At 42.6% G+C, this 20,181-nt stretch overlaps 1 protein-coding gene across 3 annotated transcripts in view; it reads left to right on the top strand.

The window, feature by feature from the left end:
- The window catches only part of herc1 (HECT and RLD domain containing E3 ubiquitin protein ligase family member 1), a 73,777-nt gene that overhangs the window by 1,578 nt on the left and 52,018 nt on the right, over positions 1-20,181 (top strand). For all 3 annotated transcript variants that reach the window (XM_087793075.1, XM_087793073.1, XM_087793076.1), the window contains exons 2-19: positions 1,154-2,145; positions 3,447-3,542; positions 3,613-3,807; positions 4,708-5,019; positions 5,078-5,174; positions 5,247-5,390; positions 6,347-6,474; positions 9,611-9,755; positions 9,835-10,006; positions 10,065-10,199; positions 10,269-10,434; positions 11,135-11,260; positions 11,323-11,535; positions 12,447-12,599; positions 12,670-12,802; positions 18,279-18,470; positions 19,679-19,903; positions 19,976-20,149. In XM_087793075.1, coding sequence (XP_087649201.1) covers positions 1,180-2,145; positions 3,447-3,542; positions 3,613-3,807; positions 4,708-5,019; positions 5,078-5,174; positions 5,247-5,390; positions 6,347-6,474; positions 9,611-9,755; positions 9,835-10,006; positions 10,065-10,199; positions 10,269-10,434; positions 11,135-11,260; positions 11,323-11,535; positions 12,447-12,599; positions 12,670-12,802; positions 18,279-18,470; positions 19,679-19,903; positions 19,976-20,149 — 3,772 coding nt within the window. In that variant the 5' untranslated portion in view covers positions 1,154-1,179. The remainder of the gene's footprint in view (positions 1-1,153; positions 2,146-3,446; positions 3,543-3,612; positions 3,808-4,707; positions 5,020-5,077; positions 5,175-5,246; positions 5,391-6,346; positions 6,475-9,610; positions 9,756-9,834; positions 10,007-10,064; positions 10,200-10,268; positions 10,435-11,134; positions 11,261-11,322; positions 11,536-12,446; positions 12,600-12,669; positions 12,803-18,278; positions 18,471-19,678; positions 19,904-19,975; positions 20,150-20,181) is intronic.

Raw genomic sequence — 20,181 nt, 5'->3', positions numbered from 1 at the left:
CATGGTTCTCCATGCTTTTTTTAACTGGTGTCTGAAGTTTGGAAATCACCTCGACTTAAACCGATTCCTGGATATTCGTCCTGGTAAAAACAACAACCTAGAACGGCAAAAATAACTGTGAGCATGATCGAAGAATCAACAAACCGCGGCAAATGATGAACTCGTGGATTCATTTGTCGTGACAAAAAACAAAAACACTGGACTTGAGTGACCTCTGAGGTCACCAGATCCAAGTCCAGTTCACTGTTGGGATGTTGATGAACAAATCCATTGATTCAAGCTTTAAAGAATCCTTGGTACTTGCAGTGTGTACTAGTGTTTATCATTTTATTAACAGAAAAATAAACATGTATAATAGTTGGTATTACATTTAATTACTACATTTGGAAAGTAAAAGTGGCTTTATAACCAACCATGTTACACATAAATGAGCAATATGGCAAAAAGTGAGGAAAAACACCAATAATAATAATAATAGTACAGAGCAACACAGTACAGAAGTATAAACACTAATTTAAATTTAAATACATTTTATTATACAACCTATATATAAGATAAGTCAGTTCTTTCCACAGTTGGAAAAGTTCACAGTAGAAATACATTAAACTTATACTACACATTTGAAACAAAGACATGTATCAAAATAATAATAAATGCAAACAAAAATATAATGTATATAAAAGTCTAGAGTGTGATAAAACTTATGGATCATCGCAGCATCAGTACCACGGTTGATCTGCAACAGATTGTTTGGACTGAACCAGATTCAAACGTGATGGTGTGACTTACATCAGTGATCTGATCCAGCCTTACACCCCAGCTCGGGCTCTGAGGTCTGTGGATCAGAATCTACTGATGGTTCCTGAACACGGTTCAGGACCAGAGGAGAGAAATCTTTTCAGGCTGTTGCTCCTAAGCTTTGGAACCATCTCTGTGTTTGATGATCTACTGACTCCTTCAATCTTAAGACGTTTCTATTTGTTCAGGCTTTTCCTTGATTTTCTGGAACTCCTGTTGTGTTCTCAGTTTTATCTTGATCTTTAAAGTATGTACTTTATTGAATATTGTTTTGATTGTTTAAGCGCTTTGTGACCCTGGTCTGGAAAAGCACTATATAAATACAAATTACTTACTTACTTACTTGTGTCGTCAGGACTGATGGCTCCAGAGTGACGTGCCATGGCTTTGATGATCCCGCCGGTGAAGGTGAAATGGCTGGAGCACCTCAACAGTTCGTGGATCACGGAGGACAGCGAGTCCATCTCCAGGCGGGAGGGGGTCTCACTGCTCTACTCCAAGCTTCTGGCCAACAAAGAGGTGGTTCTGCTGCCTCAGCAGGTTTTGTGTCTTAAGGGACCTCAGCTGCCGGACTTCGAGCGCGAGTCCCTGTCCAGCGATGAGCAGGAGCACTACCTGGACGCGCTGCTGGGCAGCCAGCTGGCCCTCGCCAAAATGGTGTGCTCCGACTCGCCCTTTGCGGCGGCGCTACGCCAGCGAGTTCTGGTCCTGCAGAGGGTCTTCTACGCTCTGTCCAACAAGTACCACGACAAGGGGAAAGTGAAGCAGCAGCAGCACTCGCCGGAGAACAACCCCAGCTCTGCGGACCAGCACTCTGTCCACGAGCGTCCTCGCTCCAGCACCGACGCACTCATCGAGATGGGGGTTCGGACCGGGCTGAGTCTTCTGTTCGCCCTCCTGCGTCAGAGCTGGATGATGCCTTCGGTCGCCGCCGGTGGAGGAGGAGGAGGAGGAGGAGGAGCCCCCGGGACAATCAACTTGTGCAACGACGTCATCCACACGGCCATGGACGTGGTCAGCTCGTTGCCGCCGCTCTCTCTGGCCAACGAGAGCAAGATACCGCCCATGGGTCTGGACTGTCTGGCCCAGGTCACGGCCTTCCTGAAGGGGGTCACCATGCCCAACAGCGGCGCCGACATGCTGGGCCGCCGGCTTGCGTCCGAGCTGTTGCTGGGCCTGGCTTCACAACGGGGGTCCCTCAGGTACCTGCTGGACTGGATCGAGATGGCGCTCGCCGCCTCGGCCGTGGTCTGTTCCCGGGACCCGACGCCGGTCCTGCAGAATCAAGAAGGACTCATCGGATACGACTGCTTCATGAACATCCTGCTGCAGATGAGACATTCCCTGGTGAGTCCAAATGTAAACCTTTGCTGTTTCTGATGCATTCTGAGTAAGAAGTGGTGGATTTGGATCTGTGCCGGTCCTACATGTAGACTTGAATTCAAAAGGCTAGTGGTTACTGCAACAATTTAAGTTCACATTTTCCACATCTTCACACTCTCTAAAAAAACGACATCATTTCAACAATAAAAATTCCTCATAATTACGATGGAAAATTGACACAACATAATTTAACAACACGTGTTGTGACTTTGACGTGCCATCCGTCTCAACAACCTTCTCTGTAACGTGACCTGACATCCCGTAATGCTTTGCCGCCCAGCCAACCAATCACAGCTGTAGTCTAATTATGACTTGGAGACATCGTAGAATTTAAACACAGTATTGTAGCGATCAATCTGTCTTGACAAATTAGAGTATTGTGTCGAAAAGGCGGGATCATGGGAGTTCACCGTTTTGTTGGCACCACAAGTAAAGATAGGTTTGATAATAAACTTTTCTTTGTAACATTGTGGAAAAAAAATCTACAAGACCGTGAACGGCGGTTATGGCGAAGGACCACTGCGTTCTCGAGGAAAAGTTAGACCTACGTGATGTTCTTTATTATTCTCTCACTGAGTGCATTTAGTTTTTTTTATTTACTCACGCTTACTCAACTTTTGCATGACGTCACAAAAAAGTCTACTTTACATGACTCTAGTGTTGCAGAATTTACAGACCGAAGGACTCTCAATGAAGTCGTAACTGCTTTCATTTGTTTTTTAAACCAAAATACGTCCGAACATCCGCTTTAAAAGCTGCTGGACTGACTGTATCCTCTCGTCCTCAGTCATCGCCAGGATCTCCCAGTATTTAATTCTTCCTTTAATGCCATCTAGAGGCAGGAAGTTTAATCTAACTTCATGAATAATTCAAATTGATTTTAAATAAAATAGAAAATCCTATGATTTTATTTATACACACTTCATTGAAATACAATATAACTATAATAAATATTTAATATTATTTTATAGCCAAAAACAGACAACAAATGTATAAAAAATATGTTAAAGAAATTAAAAGTGCTATTGAATATCTATTGTGAAACAAAATCATGATGTTAAACTCTATTAACACTGTAAGACTTTCTTATTCATGCAGGATTTTCCCTGATTTTCTGGAACTCCTGTGTTATCTTTGACCTTTTTAGTACATATGTTTTTAGGATTGTTTACTTTATTGTTTCTCTTCTCTCTCCTCTCTGACATTATCTCAAATGCTTTGTTTCCGATCTTCTCGTGTGCAGTAAACGTATGTTTGTCTTCCAGGGCTCCTCTGCTGATCGCAGTCAGTGGCGAGAGCCGAGTCGCAACGCTGACGGACTCTGTTCCTTGTATGAAGCTGCACTTTGTCTCTTGGAAGAGGTGAGTCGTCGTCACGATTCTCATCCATTCAAATCCGACACGTGTTTTGAGTCGCGCTCTCCGTCGGCAGGTGTGCAGGATGGCGTCGGATTACTCCAGGACCTGCGTGAGTCCAGAGAACATCCAGGCCGGGGAGGTCCCTGTGGTGACGGAGACGTGCGAGGTCTTCGTGTGGGGGAGCAACAGCAGCCACCAGCTCGTGGAGGGAACCCAGGAGAAGATCCTGCAGCCCAAGCTCACCTCCACCTTCTCCGATGCTCAGACGGTAAGAAAACCCCCATAATGCCTTGGGAGTTATCACTTTCCCTTTTTGAATTTAAATGTATATTCAATGAAAAACATTTATTATGATATTTTACAGAAACATTTCTATAGATGTTTGTTGTAAGGAACTAAAACTCTTTATAGTTTATCAATCAGTGCCATCAGAATATTGATTGGCCAAATTTCAAATGTTAAAACTTCACATTTCTTTTATTAAAATGTTTTTTTTTAGCTCGACATGATTTTATTGATTTTTATATATGTATAATTCTATAACATATATTTTTTATTTGTTTAAATTGAATAATTACATTAAATAATTTGTATATTGATTTTATATTCTAATATTTTCAAAATGATCATTTTTTAATTCAATCTTTTCTTATTTCATAGCCCTTTAAATGTTATATCAAATGTTGTTCCAATAAAAAAAAGCTACTTGATGGAACTTTCAGCCAATCACACGGCATCAGCCGATCATGTGACTGATATAGTGTACCAACATTTTTCTATTGACTATAAGTTTAAAACATTGAATTATGAAAATGTTTTATTGTATAATTGGAATAAGAATATTAAACTGAATGAAAAAACATAATTTTGAATAAATTAAAAAAAAAAAGTGATTATTATAGAAATTCATCCTTTCAATATAGATACTTTTGAATAAATGATTTAATTACAAACAAATCCAATCTTTTGATATAAAAACTATTTAATTAATTTAAAACATTTAATGCCTTAAAGACAACATTTGAAGTTTCTACATATGAAATGTTTAATCCAATCATCCAAGTGTCATCGATATTCTGATGACACTTCCATATAAAACACACACACAGCTCTCACGCAGTCGCACAACATCAACACAACTTTCAGCTGCAGTTGGTCTGCCCCTCAGATCGAAGCTGGCCAGTACTGCACCTTCGTCATCTCGTCGGACGGTGGCGTGCGGGCGTGCGGGAAAGGCAGCTACGGGCGGCTGGGACTGGGCGACTCCAACAACCAGTCCTCGCTGAAGAAGCTGACCTTTGAACCCCACCGGGCCATCAAGAAGGTGTCTTCGTCCAAGGGCTCGGACGGCCACACGCTGGCCTTCACCACGGAGGGCGAGGTGTTCAGCTGGGGGGACGGAGACTACGGCAAGCTGGGCCACGGGAACAGCTCCACGCAGAAGTACCCCAAGCTGATCCAGGGACCCGTGCAGGGGAAGGTCAGACGACTCTGCTTGAAGTGTGTTGACTTATTAACTGGTTGTGTGTGTTTGTCAGGTGGTGGTGTGTGTTAGTGCTGGTTACAGACACAGTGCTGCCGTCAGCGAGGACGGGGAGTTATACACGTGGGGAGAAGGAGATTTCGGGCGACTCGGTGAGTGTCGTACGCAACGACGTGTCTGATGATGTCATAAAAAAGCGACTCCTGAAGTAGCGTCGCTCGCAGGTCACGGGGACAGCAACAGCAGGAACATCCCCACGCTGGTCAAAGACATCAGCAACGTGGGCGAGGTGTCGTGCGGGAGCTCCCACACCCTGGCGCTCTCCAAAGATGGACGCACCGTTTGGTCGTTCGGGGGAGGCGACAACGGTACGACGCACAACTGTTTCACACACATGTTAACAATCCTAACTATGTCTCAACATTCACTAACATTGAAAACATCCTGAAAATGCATCTCAACCTGTGAGTCGAGACCATTAGTGGGTCAAGAGGTCACGGAATAAAAAAAAAAGGAATTTGCTTTTATTTTGAAGGGGATCAGAATATCAATAAAGTCTAAACTTTTAAATGCTTTTTTTTTTCAATGCATTGAATTATTTATTTTAATAATTAAATTCAATCGTTTCCATGTTGAAAGGTTGATTTAAAGAAAATAATTGAATACAAAAAATGTTGTAAAAAAATTCAAACTAATTCAACCTTTCATAGAATGTATTTAATTGTATCCATTATTCATTAAAATAATCAAATGCTTAAAACCCCGTAAATACATTTAAATTAATTAATTAAATAAAAAATACATATTACGATTGTGATGACATTGATATACTTCCATATTATACCTTTTATTCCGACTGCATTGTTATAACTTTATTTCATGCAAGGAATTGTGACCTGAAGGTGACTAGTTTGAACACAAACCGTTAACACAACTGGAATTTTAATCCCAGGATCACACTCTTAAAAAAGCCTTGACTTCTGATGAGCAAATATAATGGTGTGTTTCTATTAAATCTAAGGAATCCAGCGTGAGATGAGATTTATTCGTCCCACAGTGGAGGAACTCGACAGTAACAGCAGCACGAATCGCAGAATTATTCACACAGAAGATGCATATAAAGAGTGTGTATCGCACAATAAATCACATGCAGAAACACTGTTGTCGCTCAGACGTGATTAATGTATTGAGAAATAACTTTTAAATATAGATACGACAAACTGCTACAGCTCATCAATGTTCAAGACTCATCATATAAAACACACGAGTCAACATGTCTTGTGTTCTGATGTCGGATGAATAATAAGTATTTATGTGTGTTTAGGAAAACTAGGTCATGGTGACACTAACAGAGTTTACAAGCCAAAGGTGATCGAAGCGCTTCAGGGGATGTTCATCAGGAAGGTGTGCGCCGGGAGTCAGTCGTCTCTGGCCCTCACCTCCACTGGACAGGTGAGTCTGGATTTTGTCCTGGAGACGTTGATACCATGTAATTTCAGAGGAAGCTTTACAATCACACTTTTATTCATGGTCAAGCTCATCCTTCCATCAGTGATCTGATCCAGCCTTACACCCCAGCTCGGGCTCTGAGGTCTGTGGACCAGAATCTACTGATGGTTCCTGAACACGGTTCAGGACCAGAGGAAAGAAATCCTGTTGCTCCTAAGCTTTGTAACCATCTCTGTGTTTGATGATCTACTGACTCCTTCAAGAAACATCTTAAGACGTTTCTATTTGTTCAGGCCTTTCCTTGATTTTCTGGAACTCCTGTGTTGTTCTCAGTTTTATCTTGATCTTTAAAGTTTATACTTTATTGAATATTGTTTTGATTGTTTAAGTGCTTTGTGACCCTGGTCTGGAAAAGTGCTGTATAAATATAAATTACTTACTTACTTACTTTTACATTTTATATTTCAATATTCGTCTAAAACAATGTAGCTTAAGAGAATCTTTTAAGAGAATCTTTTAAGAGAATCTTTTAAGAGAATCTTTCAAGAGAAACTTTTAAGAGAATCTTTCAAGAGAATCTTTCAAGAAAATCTTTCAAGAGAATCTTTTAAGAGAATCGTAGTTGTAAAGAGAATTGTTTCGTAGAATTGTTTAGGATAATAGTTGTAACATTAACAGTTAATGATTCTGTTAAAGAAAATAGTTTAAAACGATTGTCTGAGATGATCTTCTACGAGATTCATCATAGAGAATCGTTAGAATCGCTAAAGAGAACTGTTTAAGAAAAAAAAAGGGTCGTGTAGGAGAGAGAGTCGCCCGAGAGAGAGAGTCGCCCGAGAGAGAGAGTCGCCCGAGAGAGAGAGTCGCCCGAGAGAGAGAGTCGCCCGAGAGAGAGAGTCGCCCGAGAGAGAGAGTCGCTCGAGAGAGAGTCGCCCGAGAAAATAGTTTAAAACGATTGTCTGAGATGATCTTCTACGAGATTCATCATAGAAAATCGTTAGAATCGCTAAAGAGAACTGTTTAAGAAAAAAAAAAAGGGTCGTGTAGGAGAGAGAGTCGCCCGCGAGAGAGAGCCGCCCGCGAGAGAGAGCCGCCCGCGAGAGAGAGCCGCCCGCGAGAGAGAGCCGCCCGCGAGAGAGAGCGTCGCCCGCGAGAGAGAGCGTCGCCCGCGAGAGAGAGCGTCGCCCGCGAGAGAGAGCGTCGCCCGCGAGAGAGAGCGTCGCCCGCGAGAGAGAGCGTCGCCCGCGAGAGAGAGCGTCGCCCGGCGTCGCCCGCGAGAGAGAGCGTCGCCCGGCGTCGCCCGCGAGAGAGAGCGTCGCCCGGCGTCGCCCGCGAGAGAGAGCGTCGCCCGGCGTCGCCCGCGAGAGAGAGAGTCGCCCGCGAGAGAGAGAGTCGCCCGCGAGAGAGAGAGTCGCCCGCGAGAGAGAGAGTCGCCCGCGAGAGAGAGAGTCGCCCGCGAGAGAGAGAGTCGCCCGCGAGAGAGAGAGTCGCCCGCGAGAGAGAGTCGCCCGCGAGAGAGAGAGTCGCCCGCGAGAGAGAGAGTCGCCCGCGAGAGAGAGAGTCGCCCGCGAGAGAGAGAGTCGCCCGCGAGAGAGTCGCCCGCGAGAGAGTCGCCCGCGAGAGAGTCGCCCGCGAGAGAGTCGCGCGCGAGAGAGTCGCCCGCGAGAGAGTCGCCCGCGAGAGAGTCGCCCGCGAGAGAGTCGCGCGCGAGAGAGTCGCCCGCGAGAGAGTCGCCCGAGAGAGAGTGAGAGTCGCCCGAGAGAGAGTCGCCCGAGAAAATAGTTTAAAAGGATTGTCTGAGATGATCTTCTACAAGATTCATCATTTAGAATCGCTAAAGAGAACTGTTTAAGAAAAAAAAAAGGGTTGTATAGGAGAGAGAGCCGCCCGCGAGAGAGAGCCGCCCGCGAGAGAGAGCCGCCCGCGAGAGAGAGCCGCCCGCGAGAGAGAGCCGCCCGCGAGAGAGAGCCGCCCGCGAGAGAGAGCCGCCCGCGAGAGAGAGCCGCCCGCGAGAGAGAGCCGCCCGCGAGAGAGAGCCGCCCGCGAGAGAGAGCCGCCCGCGAGAGAGAGCCGCCCGCGAGAGAGAGCCGCCCGCGAGAGAGAGCCGCCCGCGAGAGAGAGCCGCCCGCGAGAGAGAGCCGCCCGCGAGAGAGAGCCGCCCGCGAGAGAGAGAGCCGCCCGCGAGAGAGAGAGCCGCCCGCGAGAGAGAGAGCCGCCCGCGAGAGAGAGAGCCGCCCGCGAGAGAGAGAGCCGCCCGCGAGAGAGAGAGTCGCCCGCGAGAGAGAGAGTCGCCCGCGAGAGAGAGAGTCGCCCGCGAGAGAGAGAGTCGCCCGCGAGAGAGAGAGTCGCCCGCGAGAGAGAGAGTCGCCCGCGAGAGAGTCGCCCGCGAGAGAGTCGCCCGCGAGAGAGTCGCCCGCGAGAGAGTCGCGCGCGAGAGAGTCGCCCGCGAGAGAGTCGCCCGCGAGAGAGTCGCCCGCGAGAGAGTCGCGCGCGAGAGAGTCGCGAGAGAGAGAGTCGCCCGCGAGAGAGAGAGTCGCCCGCGAGAGAGAGAGTCGCCCGAGAGAGAGAGTCGCCCGAGAGAGAGAGTCGCCCGCGAGAGAGAGAGCGTCGCCCGCGAGAGAGAGAGCGTCGCCCGCGAGAGAGAGAGCGTCGCCCGCGAGAGAGAGAGCGTCGCCCGCGAGAGAGAGCGTCGCCCGCGAGAGAGAGCGTCGCCCGCGAGAGAGAGAGCCGCCCGCGAGAGAGAGAGAGAGAGAGAGAGAGAGAGAGAGAGAGAGAGAGAGAGAGAGAGAGAGAGAGAGAGAGAGAGAGAGAGAGAGAGAGAGAGAGAGAGAGAGAGAGAGAGAGAGAGAGAGAGAGAGAGAGAGAGAGAGAGAGAGAGAGAGAGAGAGAGAGAGAGAGAGAGTCGTGAAAGATTGTGATTAATAAGGACCATTGAAATAAAAACCAAATCCTTAAACTCTAAACGATGCCAGACTCTAGTTGTATGACATCATAGTTGCAGTCCTAGTACCTGACATGTGAGCCTGCAGGTGTATCTTGACGTGTGTGAACCTGCAGGTGTATCTTGACGTGTGTGAACCTGCAGGTGTATCTTGACGTGTGTGAACCTGCAGGTGTATCTTGACATGTGAACCTGCAGGTGTACGCCTGGGGCTGCGGTGCTTGTCTGGGCTGCGGTTCTTCTGAAGCGACGGCTCTCCGACCAAAGCTGGTGGAGGAGCTGGCGACGACCCGAGTGGTGGACGTGTCCATCGGTGACAGTCACTGCCTGGCCCTCTCGCACGGTCAGTACCTCGGCTCGTCCGGTTCTGTTTCGCCTCCTTCCGGGTCAGCGTTTCAACTCCGCGCTGGTTCTGTTGCTAGACAACGAGGTGTACGCGTGGGGGAACAACTCCATGGGTCAGTGCGGTCAGGGGAACTCCACCGGGCCCATCACCAAACCCAAAAAGGTGGTGGGTCTGGACGGCGTGGCCATTCAACAGATCTCTGCCGGGACCTCCCACAGCCTGGCGTGGACCGCTCTCCCGAGAGACAGGTGAGCGTCGCCTCCTCCTGTCGCCGTCATGGTGGCTTCAATCTTCACCTTCCCTCAGACAAGTGGTGGCCTGGCATCGTCCGTACTGCGTGGACCTGGAGGAGAGCACCTTCTCGCACCTGCGCTCCTTCCTGGAGTGTTACTGCGACGGCATCAACAGTGAGGTCCCGCCCGCGCCCTTCGCCTCCTCACGGTACCGACCCCTTCACTCCCCGCGGCCGTGGACGGTTTCTCAAATGTCCCCCGTTGTGATGTCATACAGGGAACATCATCACTTCCTCAAGCTCTGTCTCCGCCTCCTCTCCAATCACCTGGCTCTGGCACTGGCAGGGGGCGTGGCCACCAGCATTCTGGGTCGTCAGGCCAGACCTCTGAGGAACCTGCTCTTCAGACTGATGGACTCGTCTGTTCCCGACGACATCCAGGAGGTCAGTCCCGGTACCAGGGTCGTCAGAGATTATGAAAGTCCTTCACTTGTACGTTTTACTGAGAGCAGAACGAGGGACTCGACGATGAGTAAATATCATCATAATGTCATCATTTATATCGTAAAGATGGAACAGATTTACACAACAAGTCACGCAAAACATGAGACACAAATGGAACAAATTTAAAGTGAAAATAAAATCTATTAAATAGATTAAACTGCCTAATGACCCTTCAGCCTGTGGACCCGTCTCCACAAGAGATGACCTCTCGTGACCCCTGACTTTGAGACCAGTTTTCTTGATATTCGTTTTTAATTTTCATGACGGTTGTAAGAATTAATCATTTTAAGATATTCTTTAAATAGAATTGTTAAGAAAATGTTTATAGTAAAGAGAATAAAAAGGATCGTGTGAGAGATGTTTGGGAGAATTGTTAAAGAGGATCATTAAAAATAATTGTTTGAGAGACTTGTATAGAAGAATCCTTTATAAAAATGAAAAAAAAATTGCTTTCAAGAATCATTTAAGAGAATCCATTTCCAAGATGTTCAAATACAATCGTTTCTGTGGTTTAGTAGCACCGTTTAAAAGAGAATCGCTCAAGAGAATCGTTCAAAAGAATCATTAAAGAGTCAAATATACATTTCATGTCACGTTAACGATGAAAAACCTTAAATCTTGATTCCTCTCTGCGTCTCAGGCTGTGATTGACACCCTGTCAGTGGGCGCCACCATGCTGCTGCCGCCGCTCAGAGAGAGGATGGAGCTGCTGCACTCGCTGCTGCCTCAGGGCCCGGACAGATGGGAGAGTCTGTCCAAGGGTCAGGTACGACCACCAGCGTCTCTCGTGAGATGAAGTCCAGCAGCTTGAACATGTGTGTGACGCAGAGGATGCAGCTGGACATCATCCTCACCAGTCTGCAGGACAACACGCACGTGGCTTCTCTTCTGGGCTACAGCTCCCCGGCCGACAGTCCTGAGGTTCTCCCCTCTGGGTCGGCCACAGCCTCGGACCTGGGCTACGTCGGGAGCAGCCACCCTGACACTCACCTGGCTGAGATCCTCATGAAGACCTTGCTGAGGAACCTGGGCTTCTACACTGTAAGTGACATCAGAATATTGAACTTCAATCATCGATTTTCTACCGCTTAACCCTTTATGGGGAGTCTGTCCCAGTTTCTTCGGGGGACACCCTGGACAGGACGGGAGTCTGTCTCAGGACACACAAAGACTCACAATCATTCACACATACACTCGTATCAATGGACTAAGTTCTCAATCAACCTCTGCATGCGTTTGGACTGTGAGAGGAAACCGGAGTGCCCGGAGTAAACCCACGCAACACAGAGAGAATATAGAAACTCCATACAGAAATTTAACATTTGATTAATTTATTTTTCATTTTGACTCATTTCTATATTGAAAGGTTGTTTTTTTTAAATACAATTTTTTAACCCTTGAATAATAATAAAAAACAAAACGAATTAATATTTCTTTTACACATACTGTAGTTTTTAATTTTAATTTCAATAATTCAGGAGTAAATGTTCCAAAATCAATATGTATAACTTTGTAGCCTTTTGATATGGATATAAAAATGTTGATATCATTTTGCTATCTATCTATCTGATAAAATAAAAATACTCTCAAACTTTCAGCCAATCAAGCGACGCACGTCTGTTCATGAGACGACAGCAAATCATCATAAAACAATGGTATTGTTTGGTGGAACTTCTATAGCAACATTTTATATTGAGTTTAAAAGGCTACAAATTTAAAAAAAACAACATTTACTTCATTCATTTTTGAATCATTGAAATTAAAATATCAAACTCTATTTGTTTAAAAAACTGCATTGACTTTGTTATTGATTATAAAAAAACAATCAATATTGAAATTATGGAATTAAATTATACAAAAAAACAACATTTCAATAAAAAAATCAACATTTAAATGAGTTAAATGTCATTATTCCGACACTGATACACTTCTATATATGGATGCTGTTCCAGGATCAGGCCTTCGGCGAGCTGGAGAAGAACAGCGATAAACTCCAGCAGGAAATGACATCATCAGACAGCAGCCAGCCTGCACACCTGCACCTGTTGCTGTGTTCGCTGCAGAAACAGCTCCTGGCCTTCTGTCACTCAAACGGCGACAGCGAGGTGAGTGTGTGTGTGTGTGTGTTATTGTTGGTCCGTGCGGAGGATGCTTCACCGACGGTTGTTTCCACAGAACTGGAGCAGCGTCGCTCTGCTGCACAAACACCTGCAGCTGCTGCTGCCGCACGCCACCGACATCCTCTCGCGCTCGGCGGCGCTGATCCGAGACAGCAGTGGCAACGAGAGCTTGAGGGAGAAACTTCAAGGTGAGACCAACGTCCTGAAGACAGTTGCTGACAAACACCAGGAGGATAGAACTGTAAAAATAACATGATGGAGTAGAATATATATAGTCTGCTTGAGTCCACTGTATCCTCTTATCCTCAGTCAAGCTGCTAAAGGCTAAAAAAATAGGCTGAAATCAACGGAGGATTTGTGACTTTTTAAAGGTTGTACTTTGTTAGTAATTGAGCGACAGAGTAGATACTTATAAATACATAACACTTCTCTATCTATATAGACACATAATTGTAAAAATACAAATATACTACACACATATGCAGAAACATAAGTATGCTAATGTAAAAACAATATTACATTAAGTATAATGAAATGCATATTCTAAGCAGATGTACTGTATACATAAATTAAGTATTTATACACGACACGTATTCACAACATAAATATCTATATACACATGTCGTTGTAAAAAACAACAATACGTCCTAAATATCCTTTAAAGATAAATATAATCGAACACATTATTACATAATTTAACAAAGGGAATTTATTTTTCATGATTTAACAAAACCTTCATTTAAATGTGATCATATGTTAGAGTAAGTTCTTCCTTTCTTGGTTCTTTTAGGAGTTTATTTAACCCTTCAAATGCCCAGTGGTTTTAATTACTCTTTAGAGATGAAGAACATGTTCACGTAAAACTCTTTGGAGATGAAGAACATTTTCACGTAAAACTCTTTGGAGATGAAGAACATGTTCACGTAAAACTCTTTGGAGATGAAGAACATTTTCACGTAAAACTCTTTGGAGATGAAGAATGTGTTCACGTAAAACTCTTTGGAGATGAAGAACATGTTCACGTAAAACTCTTTGGAGATGAAGAACATGTTCACGTAAAACTCTTTGGAGATGAAGAACATGTTCACGTAAAACTCTTTGGAGATGAAGAACATGTTCATGTAAAACTCTTTGGAGATGAAGAACATGTTCACGTAAAACTCTTTGGAGATGAAGAACATGTTCACGTAAAACTCTTTAGAGATGAAGAACATGTTCACGTAAAACTCTTTGGAGATGAAGAACATGTTCACGTAAAACTCTTTGGAGATGAAGAACATGTTCACGTAAAACTCTTTGGAGATGAAGAACATGTTCACGTAAAACTCTTTGGAGATGAAGAACATGTTCACGTAAAACTCTTTGGAGATGAAGAACATGTTCACGTAAAACTCTTTGGAGATGAAGAACATGTTCACGTAAAACTCTTTAGAGATGAAGAACATGTTCATGTAAAACTCTTTGGAGATGAAGACCATGTTCACGTAAAACTCTTTAGAGATGAAGAACATGTTCACGTAAAACTCTTTGGAGATGAAGACCATGTTCACGTAAAACTCTTTGGAGATGAAGAACATGTTCACGTGAAACTCTTTGGAGATGAAGAACATGTTCACGTAAAACTCTTTAGAGATGAAGAACATGTTCACGTAAAACTCTTTGGAGATGAAGAACATGTTCACGTAAAACTCTTTGGAGATGAAGAACATGTTCACGTAAAACTCTTTGGAGATGAAGAACATGTTCATGTAAAACTCTTTGGAGATGAAGAACATGTTCACGTAAAACTCTTTGGAGATGAAGAACATGTTCACGTAAAACTCTTTAGAGATGAAGAACATGTTCACGTAAAACTCTTTGGAGATGAAGAACATGTTCACGTAAAACTCTTTGGAGATGAAGAACATGTTCACGTAAAACTCTTTGGAGATGAAGAACATGTTCACGTAAAACTCTTTGGAGATGAAGAACATGTTCACGTAAAACTCTTTGGAGATGAAGAACATGTTCACGTAAAACTCTTTGGAGATGAAGAACATGTTCACGTAAAACTCTTTAGAGATGAAGAACATGTTCATGTAAAACTCTTTGGAGATGAAGACCATGTTCACGTAAAACTCTTTAGAGATGAAGAACATGTTCACGTAAAACTCTTTGGAGATGAAGACCATGTTCACGTAAAACTCTTTGGAGATGAAGAACATGTTCACGTGAAACTCTTTGGAGATGAAGAACATGTTCACGTAAAACTCTTTAGAGATGAAGAACATGTTCACGTAAAACTCTTTGGAGATGAAGAACATGTTCACGTAAAACTCTTTGGAGATGAAGAACATGTTCACGTAAAACTCTTTGGAGATGAAGAACATGTTCACGTAAAACTCTTTGGAGATGAAGAACATGTTCACGTAAAACTCTTTGGAGATGAAGAACATGTTCACGTGAAACTCTTTGGAGATGAAGAACATGTTCATGTAAAACTCTTTGGAGATGAAGAACATGTTCACGTAAAACTCTTTGGAGATGAAGAACATGTTCACGTAAAACTCTTTGGAGATGAAGAACATGTTCACGTGAAACTCTTTGGAGATGAAGAACATGTTCATGTAAAACTCTTTGGAGATGAAGAACATTTTCACGTAAAACTCTTTGGAGATGAAGAACATGTTCACGTGAAACTCTTTGGAGATGAAGAACATGTTCACGTAAAACTCTTTGGAGATGAAGAACATGTTCACGTAAAACTCTTTGGAGATGAAGAACATGTTCACGTGAAACTCTTTGGAGATGAAGAACATGTTCACGTGAAACTCTTTGGAGATGAAGAACATGTTCACGTAAAACTCTTTGGAGATGAAGAACATGTTCACGTAAAACTCTTTGGAGATGAAGAACATGTTCACGTAAAACTCTTTGGAGATGAAGAACATGTTCACGTAAAACTCTTTGGAGATGAAGAACATGTTCACGTAAAACTCTTTGGAGATGAAGAACATGTTCACGTAAAACTCTTTGGAGATGAAGAACATGTTCACGTAAAACTCTTTGGAGATGAAGAACATGTTCACGTAAAACTCTTTGGCGATGAAGAACATGTTCATGTAAAACTCTTTGGAGATGAAGAACATTTTCACGTAAAACTCTTTGGAGATGAAGAACATGTTCATGTAAAACGCTTTGGAGATGAAGAACATTTTCACGTAAAACTCTTTGGAGATGAAGAACATGTTCACGTGAAACTCTTTGGCGATGAAGAACATGTTCATGTAAAACTCTTTGGAGATGAAGAACATTTTCACGTAAAACTCTTTGGAGATGAAGAACATGTTCATGTAAAACTCTTTAGAGATGAAGAACATGTTCACGTAAAACTCTTTGGAGATGAAGAACATTTTCACGTAAAACTCTTTGGAGATGAAGAACATGTTCACGTAAAACTCTTTGGAGATGAAGAACATGTTCACGTAAAACTCTTTAGAGATGAAGAACATGTTCATGTAAAACTCTTTGGAGATGAAGAACATGTTCACGTAAAACTCTTTAGAGATGAAGAACATGTTCACGTAAAACTCTTTGGAGATGAAGAACATGTTCACGTAAAACTCTTTGGAGATGAAGAACATGTTCACGTGAAACTCTTTGGAGATGAAGAACATGTTCATGTAAAACTCTTTGGAGATGAAGAACATTTTCACGTAAAACTCTTTGGAGATGAAGAACATGTTCACGTGAAACTCTTTGGAGATGAAGAACATTTTCACGTAAAACTCTTTGGAGATGAAGAACATGTTCACGTAAAACTCTTTGGCGATGAAGAACATGTTCATGTAAAACTCTTTGGAGATGAAGAACATTTTCACGTAAAACTCTTTGGAGATGAAGAACATGTTCATGTAAAACGCTTTGGAGATGAAGAACATTTTCACGTAAAACTCTTTGGAGATGAAGAACATGTTCACGTGAAACTCTTTGGCGATGAAGAACATGTTCATGTAAAACTCTTTGGAGATGAAGAACATTTTCACGTAAAACTCTTTGGAGATGAAGAACATGTTCATGTAAAACTCTTTAGAGATGAAGAACATGTTCACGTAAAACTCTTTGGAGATGAAGAACATTTTCACGTAAAACTCTTTGGAGATGAAGAACATGTTCACGTAAAACTCTTTGGAGATGAAGAACATGTTCACGTAAAACTCTTTAGAGATGAAGAACATGTTCATGTAAAACTCTTTGGAGATGAAGAACATGTTCACGTAAAACTCTTTAGAGATGAAGAACATGTTCACGTAAAACTCTTTGGAGATGAAGAACATGTTCACGTAAAACTCTTTGGAGATGAAGAACATGTTCACGTGAAACTCTTTGGAGATGAAGAACATGTTCATGTAAAACTCTTTGGAGATGAAGAACATTTTCACGTAAAACTCTTTGGAGATGAAGAACATGTTCACGTGAAACTCTTTGGAGATGAAGAACATTTTCACGTAAAACTCTTTGGAGATGAAGAACATGTTCACGTGAAACTCTTTGGAGATGAAGAACATGTTCACGTAAAACTCTTTGGAGATGAAGAACATGTTCACGTGAAACTCTTTGGAGATGAAGAACATGTTCATGTAAAACTCTTTGGAGATGAAGAACATGTTCACGTAAAACTCTTTGGAGATGAAGAACATGTTCACGTGAAACTCTTTGGAGATGAAGAACATGTTCATGTAAAACTCTTTGGAGTTGAAGAACATGTTCACGTGAAACTCTTTGGAGATGAAGAACATGTTCACGTAAAACTCTTTGGAGATGAAGAACATGTTCATGTAAAACTCTTTGGAGATGAAGAACATTTTCACGTAAAACTCTTTGGAGATGAAGAACATGTTCACGTAAAACTCTTTGGAGATGAAGAACATGTTCACGTAAAACTCTTTGGAGATGAAGAACATGTTCACGTAAAACTCTATGGAGATGAAGAACATGTTCATGTAAAACTCTTTGGCGAAGAAGAACATGTTCATGTAAAACTCTTTGGAGATGAAGAACATGTTCATGTAAAACTCTTTGGAGATGAAGAACATGTTCATGTAAAACTCTTTGGAGATGAAGAACATGTTCACGTAAAACTCTTTGGAGATGAAGAACATGTTCATGTAAAACTCTTTGGAGTTGAAGAACATGTTCACGTAAAACTCTTTGGAGATGAAGAACATGTTCACGTAAAACTCTTTGGAGTTGAAGAACATGTTCACGTAAAACTCTTTGGAGATGAAGAACATGTTCATGTAAAACTCTTTGGAGTTGAAGAACATGTTCACGTAAAACTCTTTGGAGATGAAGAACATGTTCACGTAAAACTCTTTGGAGATGAAGAACATGTTCACGTAAAACTCTTTGGAGATGAAGAACATGTTCATGTAAAACTCTTTGGAGTTGAAGAACATGTTCACGTAAAACTCTTTGGAGATGAAGAACATGTTCACGTAAAACTCTTTGGCGATGAAGAACATGTTCATGTAAAACTCTTTAGAGATGAAGAACATGTTCATGTAAAACTCTTTGGAGATGAAGAACATGTTCACGTAAAACTCTTTGGAGTTGAAGAACATGTTCACGTAAAAGCCTTCAGTAGCTCCACCTCCACACCTGACTGTGGTTTCTGGTCCCCAGAGGTCATCTACGTGTCGGCCGCAGGCAGCATGTTGTGCCAGATCATCAACTCTCTGCTGCTCCTGAGCGTGTCCGTGTCCAGGCCGTTGTTGCGCCACCTGCTGGACCTCCTGCCGCCGCTGGACAAACTGAACCGACTGTTGCCTGCAGCAGAACTGCTGGAGGACCAGGAGCTGCACTGGCCACTGCACAGTGAGACCAACACACACACACACACGACACAGACTCACAAACATTGTTCATCAAAATGTACGTATATGTACTGTATATATATATACATGTATGTATGCATGTATGTGTGTAAATATATATATATATATATATATATATATATATATATATATATATATATATATATATATATATATATATACATACATACATACATCTATACGTCTATGTGAATTGTGTATATATACATATGTATGTGTACTGTATATATGCAGTACATATGTATGTATATATGCAGTACATATGTATGCATATATGCAGGAAATATGTATGTATATATGCAGTACATATGTATAAATATGTACATATATATGTATATATTCAGTACATATGTACATATATATGTATATATGCAGTACATATGTATGTATATATGCAGTACATATGTATATGTATGTATATATGCAGTACATATGTATGTATATATGCAGGACATTTGTATGTATATATGCAGTACATATGTATAAATATGTACATATATATGTATATATTCAGTACATATGTATATGTATGTATATACGCAGTACATATGTATATGTATGTATATACGCAGTACATATGTATATGTATGTATATATGCAGTACATATGTATACATATGTACATATATATGTATATATGCAGTACATATGTACAGATATATGTATATATGCAGTACATATGTACATATATATGTATATATGCAGTACATATGTATATGTAAGTATATATGCAGTACATATGTATATGTATGTATATATGCAGCACATATGTATATGTATGTATATATGCAGTACATATGTATATGTATGTATATATGCAGTACATATGTATAAATATTTACATATATATGTATATATGCAGTACATATGTATATGTATGTATATATGCAGCACATATGTACGTATATATATGTATATATGCAGTAAATATGTATATATATATATATATATATATATATATATACATATATATTCAAAATGATTACATTTTTTTACACGAAGAATTCTTGTTTCAATAATTAAAAAAAAAAAATCTAAATTGTGTTATTTGTAGTATTTTAAATTCAATATAAAATGTTTGTCATAATTGTGTCACCAAAGGCTGTGATTTGAAAACTATAACCACTTGTGATGATATTCTTCCATAAAAGAGCCTCCATCTTGAAAGTGAACCTCGATCGTCCCTCAGGTGCGTCAGACTTTGCAGACCCGGCCTCAGGGATGACCCTCCCCCCGCCGGCCCAGATCTGGGTGTGGCTGGTGGACCTGGAGAGGACGGTGGCGCTGCTGGTGGGACGCTGTCTGGGAGGCATGCTGCAGGGAGCCCCCGCCTCGCTGGAGGAGCAGGACACCTCCTACTGGCTCAGAACCCCACTCTTCAGCAACGGCCTGGAGATGGAGAGCAGCCAGCTCGGTACCATCACACGTTCTACTGGACCTTTGTTCCCGTCCTCACCTCGTAACCCATGATCTCGTGATCCCTCAGACGGCTGCATCAGCTCCCTGCTGGAGGCGGCTCTGTCGGGGAACGAGGAGCAGAAACCCATCGACTGTCCGCTCCCCTCGGACCTCATGGTTCTGGTGGATCTCGCGGTGGGTTCCGCCAAAGAACCTGCCAGCAGCCTCTGGGCCAACATGCAGGACTTTGCGCTGAGCAAAGGTTTGGACTCCGTCTCCGACTGAAGGACTGAA

The sequence above is a fragment of the Callionymus lyra genome, chromosome 6 (genome assembly GCF_982586985.1).
Source record: "Callionymus lyra chromosome 6, fCalLyr1.hap1.1, whole genome shotgun sequence".
In the NCBI taxonomy this organism is placed as follows: Eukaryota; Metazoa; Chordata; class Actinopteri; order Syngnathiformes; family Callionymidae; genus Callionymus; species Callionymus lyra.
The sequence above is the reverse complement of the archived record's forward strand: the minus strand, read 5'-3'. Positions and strand labels throughout refer to the sequence as shown.